At 36.0% G+C, this 14,985-nt stretch overlaps 1 protein-coding gene across 1 annotated transcript; it reads right to left on the reverse strand.

Moving 5' to 3' along the window:
* Nucleotides 1-265: 265 nt before the first annotated feature.
* On the reverse strand, nt 266-12,883 carry LOC132708266 (fumarylacetoacetase). The gene is made up of 9 exons (XM_060680480.1): nt 12,749-12,883; nt 8,622-8,732; nt 8,441-8,562; nt 8,224-8,364; nt 8,068-8,165; nt 3,186-3,338; nt 2,821-3,027; nt 647-795; nt 266-523 (listed from the first exon to the last, which is right to left on the reverse strand). The coding sequence occupies exons 1-9, from the start codon at nt 12,830-12,832 to the stop codon at nt 323-325; spliced, it is 1,266 nt and encodes a 421-aa protein (XP_060536463.1). The 5' UTR covers nt 12,833-12,883; the 3' UTR covers nt 266-322.
* Between the last annotated feature and the right edge of the window lie 2,102 nt (nt 12,884-14,985).

Here is a 14,985-nt window from a genome sequence, read left to right on the forward strand (position 1 = left end):
CTATCCTTAGCACTCAATACGTATCGATGCGCCAGCGCCCTGTCCTCAGGCAACGCACGATAAGCGGCATTGTAATAATTTGAAGTCGTTACAGAATAAATCTTTAGTTTCTAAACTAACGTATTCATTTAACTGTCGCACGAACCCCCGACAGAACACGAAATATGCGAAGAAAGCGTTGTACTTTTAGTGACTCGTGTAAAATAAATGTCAAAAATTGCATAAAAATTCAGTGGCGTACGTCTGGGACGGCGATGAATTTCGCAGTAGTTATGCGGGAATACCAAAATAAGTAAATCGACTTTGGAACAAACAATTTTTATTAAAACGTGAGTTGTCTGGCAGGCAGGAGTTCTCCCCTACATTCGCCGAAACCTACGTTGAAATCGTCGCCCTGACACACCCCTTTTATGATGACGGTGTCGCCGTCCTGTAGGAATTTTCGCTGGCTTCCATCTGACAACTTAAGCGGTTGCGTACCTTTCCACGAAAGTTCCAACATTGATCCGAAAGAATCGGATGCCTAGCAAAAAAGAGTTACATAAAATAGTTTCAAAAATAAATAAATATAATCCTTTTTATAATGGCGAACAATTAAAAAAAGACTCTTTCTTAGATACCTAGAATTTGTTTAATAAAAACTTACGTCACCACTGATTGTTCCGCTTGCCATTAAATCGCCAGGATTGACGTTGCATCCTGTGATGGTATGGTGGGCTAGTTGTTGCTTCGGCGTCCAATATAAATGTTTAAAATTGGAACGGCACACAGTGGTCGATACCTTCGATCCTTTGGCTACAGGATGAAACAAAATATGATTGGAATACATGGTAAAAAATAAAAACCCCTGCCGCCATCTATCCGCCAAAAGACGAACAGCGGTCGACCATTAGAATTAGATACTTTCGGCTCCGCCGAGATGAGCCACATATGACAAGGCGGTGTTAGTCGAAGACGAAAAGATGGCCGTTGTAATTTTCCGTTATTTGACATTTCAATAGCAAATTGTTTCAAGTTCGGTTTCGTGTTCTACTACGCTAATGGATTTGATAGTTGCTACAGCAGGAATTTGGTTAATCAAAAAGTCGAATTGGCGAACGCCAGCGTTAACAAGATTTGAACACCTCCCTCCTAGAAATTTTAAATCGAAATTTTGGCGATTGGTATTTTACAATGTATAGGATATCGAAGAGGTTCCAGACCATGTCTTAACTGCTAATGTGAACTGCGTAAAAGTGTTTATATTGTGATAGAGTTTATAAAACCTTACGGAAGTATTATATAAATTTTGTATTATACAACTTTGAATACAATTTCAAAAATTTTCAGAAGTGACCCTTGAGGAATAATTTGCAAAGATGTGAAGAAACATGACGAAGAACTCATCCTCCGAAGAAAGTGACGTCAAATCAGACAGTACAGTACCGGCAGAAAAAATATCTTTCATTTGCATTATTTATTTATGTGTTACTTACTAAACAAATGAATAAAAGCTTCACAAGAAATGATTTGAGTTTTATTGCTAACGAAAAAATAACAACTGACTACAAAAATAAATTTATTAATTTGATGCCTGGGTTTTTATTTGTATTTAAGTTCTTTAAAAACAGACCTTTTATGACACGGACCTTATATGCGTGTAAAATTAAAAAAAAATACAAACATCGCATAATTAGTTTATCTCATATAGCTATAAGATAATATAGTGGCCCTACTACGGTAAAAAGTAGGTGTGGATCTTTTGCGCATATGTCACGCCTCAACTAACTGAGTTTTCACATTTCCGTAATTTTTCTGAAAAAATTGACTAACTTTCATAAGAATGCAAAATCAGTCTTTGAAATCCGAATATAATTGGCAACGCCGCACTAGGAACTGCTATTGTCAGAGTCTACTAATAATCTCTGCCATTATTTACATTTTTGGTGGTTATGATTCTGTCGTTACATTCTACGTGTTTTTGTGAAAAACTTGTTGTGTTTGTGGTCAAAACTGTAAGGAAAATAATGTGATTATATACGGGTAAGTGTTGCCTTATGTGCAAGTTAATTTAAAAGATTTAAAAGTGGTTTCTATAGTCACATTTCGTGAATTCGACTTTATTTACATTTTCTATAGACCAATAAGTTTATTAAAACATTCTGTTTGCTCCGATTTACGGGCACAAATTCGGGAAAAATTAGCTGGTATCGTGTCTATAGCGCTTAAAGAACCAAAACGCTAAAATACTTACAGAATTAATATTGTTAGCTCTGCACTTGTCGCTATTTTTTTAACAACACTTTCTACACCTTAGTTCCATTTTTGCGTGAAGATTTAATGCGATTTCGACATAATTTGAGAAATTACTGCATCCAGCCATTGACGACCTGCCATCGGCCATGTTGGTTGTTGGAAACCGCAAGGCCTTATGGGTAGAACGTCAGAAAATGAAATTACAGCTGTCATTGGTTAAAAACGAAATTTCAAATCTCGCGCACGCGCACATTGACCAGACCTTCTAAAAATTTTGTTACGTAGTTGTTTCACAAGTTCGTGTACTATTAGCTTAGGCAGGGCCTCTATATGTCTCGTAGCTATATGGTTTATCTAGTAGAGCAAATCACGTTGGCGCAGGGAACCATGACGTCATCGTATTCTTTACTAAGTAATCGGACTCTAGCCGAGCATTATTAAGTGTAAGGCTTAATTTTGTTTAAATTTAATTTCGCTTCACCTTCTTTCTCCTTTACTCACTTATTATTATTATTATTACGTTTACTTCAATGATTTTCAATCTATACCACCTTAACGGGGCCAAATTACATGTTCTTGACTTACGCTTGATGTCTACTTGGAGACTAATGTCGAAATTGAAATTGTCCGTGTGTTTCAAGTACGGAAACGGTTCCGGATCTTGCGGGTAATTGTCCGTCACGAACGGTTCCAACGCAAAGGTGGTGACTACCCACGGGGATATGGTGGTACCCAAATTTTTGGCCGTGAACGGTCCCAGCGGCACGTACTCCCACTTCTGAATGTCACGCGCTGAAATGTACTTCGTTATAGAAACGTATAGTCGCCCCGGAACCATAAGAGAGTAAAAAAATAACAACAGCAGTTTAACTTTTACAGGAACCGTAATATCACGCAGATTTCATACTACTCTCTTATAATAATGGGGTTAGTATACTATAGTTGCGTACCGCTCCAGTCGTTCATTAGAACGAAGCCGAAAATGTGTTCGTGCGCGTTGCGCACGTTGATGGGTTCGCCGAGATTGTTGGAACCGCCCACGAAAAATGCCATTTCCAACTCGAAGTCCATTAATTTGCACGGTCCGAACACAGGTGGCGCGCCTGTAGGAATATTCTCAAATAACGCGGGCCAAAAATTTTTAAACTTTTGAAAGTTGATGAGTGATAATGAATTTTTAGACTCTTAAGCCTTAAGACTAGGACAAATAAATTCATCACCAGTTGCCGAACACAATCACGAAACCCGACGTAAAATTTTATTCGATTAAACTAAAATTCTTGCATGTAATCAATTCTTCTACCAACGAGAGTCTAGAGAAGTCTATAAACGGCTTAACAATCTTAACCGCGACTCAGGTCTCTACCTGTCACCAATATGGGAATCAGTCATCCGAGAAGATGTTTATGCCTCTCAAACAATATATAAGCAGGCACATAGTAAAAATAAATTAGAACTAAAAGTTCAGATTTTCACGAAATTATATAGTAAAATGCGAGTCAGTTTTCATTCAACTTCTGAAGAAGCCAACAAATACCGACGTAAGAGGAATAAAATTATTACAGTAGCCAGTGGAAGTTTCTTTGAAAGATTAGACTCTTATTATTATTAAGTCGTAATTGTAGTTTCGTTATTATTATAATATTCGGTTAATATTGTTTTAAAATGTTTTTTTTTATTTAAAAAAGGACAGTTCTTGTAACAAATCATCTTAGTAACGTGCGAGGTTAGCGCCAAAATTTCGCGGTCTGACATAGATGCAGCTCCAGTATCACGATAAAATTTGAAGTCTTGCGTCAAATGGTTTTTTTATTGACAGCATTTTAAACAAGACGTGTCGGAAAAAATGCCGCAAATAACGCAAATTGAGTATAGAGCAGTCATAAAGTTTTTGACAAAAGAAGGGTTAGCACCTAAAATTATTAAAGAAAGGCTGGATGGTGTGTACGGCCAAAGTGCTCCTTCGTCTTCTGTAGTGAAAGAATGGGCAAAACGTTTTCGAATGGGCAGGAGTCCCTTGAAGGCGATTCAAGAACTGGTTAACCAGTGTAGGTCATAACGGAGGATATTGTTGCGATTGTGGAAGAGGTGGTATTGAGTGATCGACGTTTAAAAGTCAAGGAAATCTCAATTACTAAGCTTTCTGATACAAGTGTTCGTCGAATCTTGCATGATCATTTAGGTATGCATAAGGTTAGTGCAAGATGGGTTCCCAAAAACCTTTCGGCTATTCAGAAACAACGCCGCGTCGAGCGTGCGCGGTCTTTTTTGGAACTCTGTGGGTCGGAACCGAAGCCTGTAATAGAAACTATTGTGACCGAAGATTAAACTATGGTTCTCTATTATGACCCTTTATCGAAAAAAGAATCAATGGAGTGGCGTCGTAAGGGTGAAGCACCTCCAAGAAAATTCAGAGTCTGCCAGTCAACAGAAAAGGTGATGGCCACGATCTTTAGGGATTGTGAAGGAATTCTTTTGATAGATTTTAAAGAAACTAATACCACTGTCAACGGTAAATATTACGCAACATTATTACATAAATTGCGAGACTGCATAGGTGTAAACAAAGGCGTGCGTCTTTTGCACGATAGTGCACCTGTCCATACTGCTAGTGTTGCACAAGCTGCCAATTTAGAGTGTGGGTTCCAACAGATAGATTATCCTCCCTATAGTCCATATGTGGCGCCCAGCGACTATTATTTGTTTGGATATTTGAAAAAGGGCTTGCGTGGACCGCGGTTTAAGGACGAAGTTGAGTTAAAAGAGGCTGTTTTTCCTCATTTTGCAGACAAACCAAAAGAATATTTTTTTAAAGGGATTGAGTTGTTAGTAAGTAAATGTAATAAGTGTTTTGAAGTTAAGGGGGATTATATTGAAAAATAATAAAAAATGTTACTCTACTTTGTTTCTTTCGGGAAATTTTGACATCGTATATACTATGATTGACACTTAACCTATAATACATGTGCCATGTTTATTGAAGGGTCAACCCTCAAACCATTTGTACCTGAGGTAGACGAACTCCACAATTGGTACAGAAGGAACCCACAAGATTTCGAACAGATTACACTAATCGAAATTTGCGAATCCTCCAAAGAGATGGTTGATAAGCTGGAATCGATTTATCAACAGAAGTCTGAGGTAAATAAACTTATGGCACAATAAAATGGGCCCTACTGATATAATAGAAAAGCATGATGCCAGAATTGAGAATTTTGCGCAACAAATCAAAGATTGTCGTGGTCATGTTAGTGATTACAAAGATTTTGAATTATTTGCCACAAACTGTGAAGAAGTTGACAGCAAGGCTTATAGATGAAGAACGGAGTATAATGGTAATAGAAGAAGAGAAGGAGGCACCAGCCGCTATGACATTAAATACCAACAAAGAGACACAGAATACAAGTAAAAAGAAAAGATTTTAATTCAAACGTTTTAACTGCCATAAAAGGGGACACATGTTAAAAGAGTTTAAGGCTCCCGGGCAGTAAAATGAGAAGAATGTTAGCTCTAAGAAACACGAAACACCCGTTAACATTGATGTACAGGAGTTTAATCTAATTTTATGCGATGATCATTGCATCTTGGGCAGTGTTGCATGGGCTTAAGAATCCTTCCTATGTTTACCTGGGACATAGTGAAATCCTAAAGGTAAAAGGAAAACGGAACGACTCTGTTATAAACAATATACTTTTCATCCCAGACCTAAAAAAGAACTTATTATCGGAAAAAGTTTTGACCACTAAGAAGATGATGATAATAAAGCATGGGAAGTACGCAAAAATCAAATAACCTCTATAAAATGCTTATCCGTACAGTTTGCGCTACAAGAGAAGTTTCTGTAGCTGAAGAGGTCAGTGAAACATTACACACCTAGCATGAAAGGCTTGGGCATATCAATAACTCGTACCTGAAAAAGATGGTCACTAGAAACTTAGTTACCCGCTCAAAAATGACTAATGTAGACAATTTTGAATGTGAGGCTTGCATACTTGGCAAGCAACAGAGGGAAACTTTTAAGAAATCAATAACGCCTCCTTATAGTGAACGCCGTCTGTGTCTGTGGCTTTTTAAAGACAGTTGGTCAGAATAAATAATAACTAAAAGTTCAGATTTTCACGAAATTATATATTATGACATGACAATTGTTTCGACAACACCGTGTCTTTATCAAATGTCACATCAATATCACATCTGATAAAGACACGGTGTTGTCGAAACAATTGTCATGTCAGTTCAACAGTTGGTCAGCCTACCAGGAAGCTTATTTCATCAAGCACACACTTTTGAATGTTTTGTTGAATTCAATAGTAAAATCAAAATCAATCAATAGTTAAATCAAAAATAGCTTAAGCGATCTCATAGATCTATTAGTTTACCTTTTTAATTACTCAAAAAGTGGGAGTGGTATGAAACGGGTTTTCACATTTAAAAAAGGACAGTACTTGTAACCAATCATCTTTGTAACCTATTTTTTTAATAAAGTAGTAGTAGAAACATCAAGATCTTAAGCTAGACTTAGCCGTTTGAAACGTGTTTGTATTGGTATTAAGTAATTTTGTTTTAATCTTGTGCAATAATTTAAATTATCCCAGTAAAGACTATTATGATTATTACTATTATTATTATTATTATTGGTCTCAGATTTCTAATGCTTTGCAGATATTGATGATGTGATATCCTACTTCACCTGAGCTCAAAAACTTTTGAACAATGTGACATGTCTGGAGTATTATAGCTTTTTGTGATGCATCAAAGATATTATTTTGCATGTCTTGTTTTTCCAGGGTTTTCAATTCCCTTCGTTGACATAACCAACATATGGCATATGACATATGGTTACATCGTTAAGACGCCAGAATTGTTTTAGCTGGATAGCCAGGTCTTCATATTTTAGAACATTCTCAGCATCCGTAGATCTCAAATTGTGGATCAAGGGTATGGCAATATTAATGATTGTCTCTTTCTTTCCCTGTTGTTGGTCTGTTGTGAGCGACCATCGTATCGGACGACCACAGTATAGCAGATGTAATCTATTTTCGAGAAGTGATTTTGGTTCATATTGATTGTGCCTTCCTAAACAAGCATTATCTGCTACATTTATCAATGGTGTTGATTTTCAATATATGTTTTTCGTAATTTCTAGTTCTAATCACCTTGTGTTGTATAGCGTTAAGCCCTCAGTTTCAGCCTAAAAATAGCCCTTATGAAGCCACTGTAGTAATCATGTTTTGTCGATGAATATATCTTCGAGTGTTAGAGGGTATTTACCACGAAGTTCTTTTTCCTTCTAAGTTTGCATTTCCTGATGTAGCGTAGATGTTATATCGATTACTATTGGCATACATAAGTAGAAGCATTTTTTATAGATTGGATGAAATGATGAAACCCCCTGCCACTTTCTGTTTTACAGATGAGTTGGGGTGTAAACATCTGAATTTGGCGAGTTGTTCTATCCAAGCCTTCCAAGAGCCGGGCTCCAGGCCTGCGATGCCTGATGGTTCCTTTCTTGATTTCTATAGTTGCGCATTTATCCGATCCAAATGACACCTTCATATCGTCACTGAATATTTTCACGGTAGCAATGAGACTGTTCAGTTTTGATCGATTTTCTGCATACATTTTTAAGCGATCCCTGATTAACATATGGTTTATTTTAAGGTTAAATACCAACATGAAATGAAGTCGCCTTGGAAAATGCCTCTTTTGATATTATTATTATTATTTTATTATCGTTTCAAAAGAATTGTATGTGTTTTGAGAGAAATCTATCCTATAGATGTCCAACGCCTTAATATTTGGGTTAAATAACATTTAAAAATTTCAAATTACCATCCACAACCAAGGTTTGGCCGTTGGGTCGATGAATGGGAGTACCGGAAATGACCACCGAACTCGCTCTTCCGTGGTATCCTACGGGTAAATATTTCCTTAAATTCGGAAAACGTACAGTCAAAAAAAATGCCATTAAAAGTTCGCCATTATTACCAGTTAGGCAGCAACGCGTTGTTTTTGTCCCTAAACATAATTCCTACGTTGGTGGCGTGATGGATGGAAGAGTAGAAATCTGTATAATCTCCAATGCGTGCTGGCAGGTGCATCGTAGCTTCTGATTGAGGAGTGAACGCTCTAAACAAATACTTTAGATTCTTAGAACAGAAAATAACATCGCACCATATTTTGAAGCCTCTACCGTTGTGCTCACCTTGACCGTAAATCTCCATTGTTTTGCAGAATTGGTTCGTTCTCGGACAGTAATATGGTGATCGTTTCTCTAGCCTCCTTCCAAGCTTGATGTCCAAGCGCCATAAACTTGTTCAAAGTGCTCTAAAAGTTGGATATTGTTTCAAAGCTATGTGGCCTGTTGGTGGTATATGAAAGCTCACCTCCCTAAATACGTCCTGATTGCCTTTTAAAACGGGTCCATTAAATAAATGGGCCACTTCGTTTAAATTTAAAATTAAGTCGCCTATGGCCACCCCAATTCTCGGCGTGTGCTGGAAATAGGAGAACAAATATGGTTTCCAGTTTGTAGCGGGGATAAAAATAGTGAACATAATTGGAACGCACGCCGCCAAAGTGTACGTTATGATTTGGATATCTCTTAATAAATGAATATACACATGATCCCTGAGCAGTATCTCAGCATGGTGGAACCTAACAGCTCACTATATTCCATGTACGAGGTTAGCGCCCAAATTTCCCGGCCTGACATAGATGCAGCTCCAGTATGACAATAAAACTTTTTTTAAATATATATCTCAGCAGGCGGCGAAAAAAAAATTGAAGTCTGCGTCAAATAGTTTTTTATTGACAGCATTCTAAACAAGACGTGTCCGAAATGACGCAAATAACGCAAATTGACTATAGAGCAGTCATAAAGTTTTTGACAAAAGAAGGGTTAGCACCTAAAATGATTAAAGAAAGGCTGGATGGTGTGTACGGCAACGTTTTGCTTCGTACTCTGTAGTGAAAGAATGGGCAAAACGTTTTCGAATGGGGCAGAAGTCTCTTGAAGATGATTCAAGAACTGGTCGACCAGTGGATGTCATAACGGAAGATGTTGCGATTGTGGAAAAGGTGGTAATGAGTGATCGACGTTTAAAAGTCAAGGAAATCTCAATTACTAAGCTTTCTGATACAAGTGTTCGTCGAATCCTGCATGATCATTTAGGTATGCATAAGGTTAGTGCAAGATGGGTTCTTAAAAACCTTTCGGCTATTCAAAAACAACGCCGTGTCAAGTGTGCGCTGTCTTTTTTGGAACTCTGTGGGTCGGAACCGAAGCCTGGGATAGAAACTATTGTGACGGGAGATGGAACTATGGTTCTCTATTATGACCCTCTATCCAAAAAAGGATCAGTGGAGTGGCGTCGTAAAGGTGAAGCGCCTCCAAGAAAATTCAGAGTCGGCCAGTCAACAAAAAAGGTGATGGCCACGATCTTTTGGGATAGTGAAGGAATTCTTTTGATAGATCTTAAAGAAACTAATACCATTTTCAATGGTAAATATTACGCAACATTATTACGTAAATTGCAAGACTGCATACGTGTAAAACGTCGAGGAAAACTGACCAGAGGCGTGCGTCTTTTGCACGATAATGCATCTGTCCATACTGCTAGTGTTGCACAAGCTGCCATTTTAGAGTGTGGGTTCCAACAGATAGATTATCCTTCCTATAGTCCAGTTATTGGCCAAAGTGATTATTATTTGTTTGGATATTTGAAAAAGGACTAACGTGGACGGCGGTCTAACGACGAAGCAGACAAACCAAAAGAATATTTTTTTACAGGGATTGAGTTGTTAATAAAGATATGTAATAAGTGTATTGAAGTTAAGGGAAATTATATTGAAAAATAATAAAAAATTGTTACTCTACTTTGTTTCTTTCATATTCAGGCCGGGAAATTTTGGAGCTGCCCTCGTATATTTTAATTTTTATTCTGTTTTTCTTATCAACAAAAAATTAGTGAAATATACAATTTTTGCGGAATTTCGCTTGTCTGTTTTGGCAGACATTGATGGTACACCAATGATTTCTTTTAATTTAAAATAAATCATTTCTAAAGAAATTTAATTTCTTGATTTTTTCAATCCAATGTAGGGTTTCCGCTTAACAAAATAAAAATATCTTCTCTCGTTTATGCAGAGAAATTAGTTTATATTTTCAAGTTTCTTGAGATTTTTTTTTTTTGAAAAATAAAATATCTATCTAAAACAAAATCTCTAGTTTTTATGCCCTTCATAAAAAAAATTAAAAGACTGTTTTTTTTACTTTTACAGTTTTAATGAAATAACATAACGTCCCAACAACAAAATAAATAACAAACGATTATTATTAAAAAAAAAAAAAAAACACTACCTACTATAAATAATTCTTAACAAAATTGTTCTATAGTGTGCTCATCTACAGTGTGAACTGGGGTGCGATAAACCAGACTTTTAAGTGGTACTTCTACCAATACTGGCAATTCCTCATCTAAAATCGATAATAATTATAGCCATTTAGCCTATTTTGCAGGAAAAATGATCCAATAAAGTAATTTTTAACAATTCCAGCCCAAATATTTACCGGTAGCTCCGCCTGTAAATAGTTTTTCTAGGTCGAACAAAGGATAATGCGAAATTTTGTCCAAAAATCATTGACAGAATTTAACACGCAAAGAAAAATTTATGGGAAGTCACACTTGGATTGGTTGAATATGATATAGGTATAATAATAAAGCAAAAACAAATAATATAAAAATAAATATCAAAAAATATATAAATATAATTAAAACAAAAATGAAAACCATAAAATTGACCACAAAAATCGCCCGCTTACCTTACCTACCCTTGCCAATATACCTACAAAACCATAATATAAAAAAATAATCTAAGAATGGACCACATTCTTAGTACCATATGGTTCCAGAAAAATAACTACACCGGGTTTCCCATGGTTACAAGTTTTATAAGGAACAAATATGGCCATAATTGGCCCTGACATACAATTTAAAAATATTTTTGCTTTTGCAATGTTGCCAGTTCTACCTAAAATCAGTGGCAACATTGAAATATATAGTTTTTTATTGCATTTTCGAATTCAATATAAAAATTTACACAACTTCCACCGCCAGTTTGTTCTAAAAAAATTTTTAATTACAATATTTTATACAGTCGACCTTAAAAGAGTGTTTTGAAGAAAAAAGTTTTGAAAGAAATATAGTAATAATAAAATGCGAGGAATACCTACATATTGCCTAGGCCCTCAAATTATCTACAAAATGATTATACTTGTTCCTGTAGCTATCTCTTACCATTTTTAAAGATATTCTCTATTGTTATAACAATTTACGCTTTAAAGGCGATTATGAAGATTACATGTGTTCGGCCATGTATGGCTCACCGGGAACGGTATCACTTATCAATCAATTGGAGTTCCTTGGCGCAAAATTACAAGAAAAGATATCTGGAGCTTGAACGACGTTAAGTCTTGAAATTATGCAAAATAATCCATATGGTTCTGCTGAAATCCATCCATATTATACAGTTGTTAGTAGAAGTTGCAGATTGTTTAATGAAAGATCTGTATTTGCCTCTTATGAATCGTACTAAATTCAGATATTCACTTGAAAAAACGACTTTTGGTTTTTATTTATTTATTGTTGTTTAAATTTTTATGTCGAACTCGAAAATGCTATAAAAAACTGTATGTTCTATTTGAAATTTTAGTGTTTCACTGACTTCTGGTAAATTTAAATTGTTCGTCAGGGTCAGGCAAGTTTCACAACAAAATATATTTTGTAAAGATGAAAACCACAAAAAATGAAACAAAAGGTTTTTTTTGGTCGCTGCATCTTCCACGCATACATTTCTTGGTGAAAGTGTAGCGGAAAGTCCAACTTAACACACGTACTTCAAAACTGATTTCCTTTCATCAAATGTAAACCTTACGCAGCAAAAGAAAAAAAACTTCCTTTACCTAACAGAAAATTTCTGGCCATAATTTGGATTTGATTTGCTTCTTAAATGAAGAATATTACAATTTGCTTGTGAAAATATGTTTTTTTAGGTCAACAGGAACTAGCTACTTTTTGCTCTTAATAAAAATTATTTCTTATTTTTTCCGCAAGAACACATCAGTTTCTGAGCTGTGAAAAATTACTCTTTTGACATGTTTCATGAGGAAATTTACGTAAAAATGCAACTTTTTTTAGATCTGCTACTGCACCACAGATGGCGCTAAAAAAATTAAGCGGGGTTGTCACGAGCTCGACAAAAGTAACCATCGAATTTTATACGTCAATTAAATAAACGTCAATTAGTTTGCAAGTTATGGACTTTTAAACAGTGGATACATTTTTTTGAATCCCCCAAAATTTCTTCAACTCGACGATAATAAGCACCATTTGACAACATCGGAGGCATCCACCGATATCGATCGACCGTGTAAACATAACCAAAACAAACAGCAATTAAATATCGAAAGCTTTATTGCGGCTGGAAGCAAAGGTGGAATTGAAAAACTCACGTGACTTTCGGTAGAAAACACGCCGTAAGGCAGATTTTCGATGGGAAAATCGCAGTATTTCTGGTATTTAACGAAAGACTTCATCGCGCCGTGTCGAGTTGTTTACTAACCATCTAAGGTCGACGCAAGGTCTCGCACTATCTCGCCGCACCGGATTTAATTCCGAAAACGTGTTTGAATAAATATTAATTAATGCAAATTTTTGAAAAATATCGCGTTTGCATACAAGTTACAGGATTCGTCGGTAACTTGGTGGCCCTATAGGTAGCTGCGTATTATTTCCTGATTGCTAATTGCAAAACTAAGTATATATAATACATGATATTATGTCCGTAGGTTTTGTCAAAAAATGTCACGATTATACTATCATTTTTGTAGATATGTATATGTATTACGTAATGTTGGAAAAGTGAAAATTGAGTATCACTCTGTACGAAACAAGTAAGAAGTGAACAAGAACAAGTAAATAATAACTAAAAAAATAAACTATAAAAAATACATATATCCAGCAACTCTTGGATGAACAAGTCGGATATTTTGGTTTGTACGAGCCTATTAGAAAAGTTTATAGTACTTATAGCTTTCAAGGTTACAAAAAGAATTCCAATCTTGAATTTTGAATCTTCCTCAATAATCTCCTTGTTCAGCTTATCTTCACTGATTTCTGCATTTATTTCTGAAAAAAATTATGTAAATTACTTAAAACATTTTCCAAGACATATAGGAATTTCACAATACCCGCACATAAAGCAAGTTTCTCTCCTTATGCCCTGAATTTTGCAAACTTTGTACCGTTTCTGTGGATTTTTTTTCCCGAACTTTTAAGTTTTACAAGCCTATGTGATTTTATATCTCTTGAAAGCCTACTTGGTGGATCTTCACGAGAAGCTCTTTTTGATGGGCCTTCTAAACCCACATTTTCTTGATTTTCGACCCAACTTCTAGCAACTTCTAGTAAATTTTATTTTCTTTGCCGGGTTCAATTTCTTGTATATCACAAATGAATTAAATAATGCGCAGTTCAACATAAACATAAAAGCTTTTTTTTCCATTTGAGACTTTCTCTTATAATAGGATTATAAGAAAGGTATTGGTCTGCCAAATCAACACCGTTCATATACTTATTGTAATGTATAATACTTTCTGGTTTCTTAATAATTTCACCAGTTTTACGATTTATTTTATCTGTTTCTATAAGCCGAGCCTGATGTATCGTCGAGATCATTCTGACATGCATCTCGTCTTTCCATACATGAATTAAAATTTCTTTTTTTCTACGGAAAACATGATGGCCTCTTTTTAACTAATTTTTTTTTATATCTTGAGGTAACCCACGATTTTCTCTAATTCTATTCTTATCTTCCTGGAAAGCAAATGCTCTGCTAAAATTTGTGGAATCGTTTCCTCTGCGTCTTCTGGTTCAAGAATGTTTTCGGTCTTGTACACCGTTTTTGAAAGTCTTTTTTGTAGACGCACAAGCGATTTTTAATTTTTTTTAAAATACTTCCCGACCCCCCGGCCAATGGGGATTTTCAATAGGTTCCGTCACGGGGCAGAGCTGCAATATGCCAAATATGAAGTCGATTGCTTCAAATTTCGGACAATTATCGTGTTTCATAGCAAGGTCCAAAAAGCAGTCGAAAATCGCGAAAAAAAAATGGATACCGGCGTCGGACCATGGCCATTTCTTATAAGCTTATGTGCCTCGTGGAGGGTTAAAAAGGAGGCAACTTTCAATTTTCTAGCTCCAACGGTTCGAAAGTTATTCAAAAGACGAGAACGGAGAACGGACAGACAAAAAATAAAAAAAACATTTTCGACGGTGATCATTTCTGTACCAACGGCGATCCCGTAGGACTTACCGTTACCATTATATAAAATTTTTATACGAGCACAGATACTTTCGAAAAATTCGATGGTGTGTACGGCCAAAGTTCTCCTTCGTATTCTGCAGTGAAAGAATGAGCAAGACGTTTTCGAATGGGGCAGGAGTCCCTTGAAGGTGATTCAAGAACTGGTCGACCAGTGGAGGTCATAACGTTGCGATTGTGGAAGAGGTGGTATTGAGTGATCGACGTTTAAAGGTCAAGGAAATCTCAGAAATTACTAAGCTTTCTGATACAAGTGTTCATCGAGTCCTGCATGATCATTTAGGTATGCATAAGGTTAGTGCAAGATGGGTTCTTAAAAACCTTTCGGCTATTCAAAAACAACGCCGTGTCAAGTGTGCGCTGTCT

This window comes from Cylas formicarius, unplaced genomic scaffold (assembly GCF_029955315.1).
Source record: "Cylas formicarius isolate icCylForm1 unplaced genomic scaffold, icCylForm1.1 PGA_scaffold_10__41_contigs__length_53128322, whole genome shotgun sequence".
Taxonomy (NCBI): Eukaryota; Metazoa; Arthropoda; class Insecta; order Coleoptera; family Brentidae; genus Cylas; species Cylas formicarius.

Excerpts from the sequence above, each read along its gene's own strand:
- LOC132708266 (XM_060680480.1), bottom strand. The coding sequence starts at position 12,832 with ATGAAGTCTTTCGTTAAATACCAGAAATACTGCGATTTTCCCATCGAA. Across the intron at positions 8,733-12,748 it reads TGTTTTCTACCGAAAGTCAC|CACACGCCGAGAATTGGGGT; the intron begins GTGAGTTTTTCA and ends TCCTATTTCCAG. Across the intron at positions 524-646 it reads GCGGAACAATCAGTGGTGAC|GCATCCGATTCTTTCGGATC; the intron begins GTAAGTTTTTAT and ends CTTTTTTGCTAG.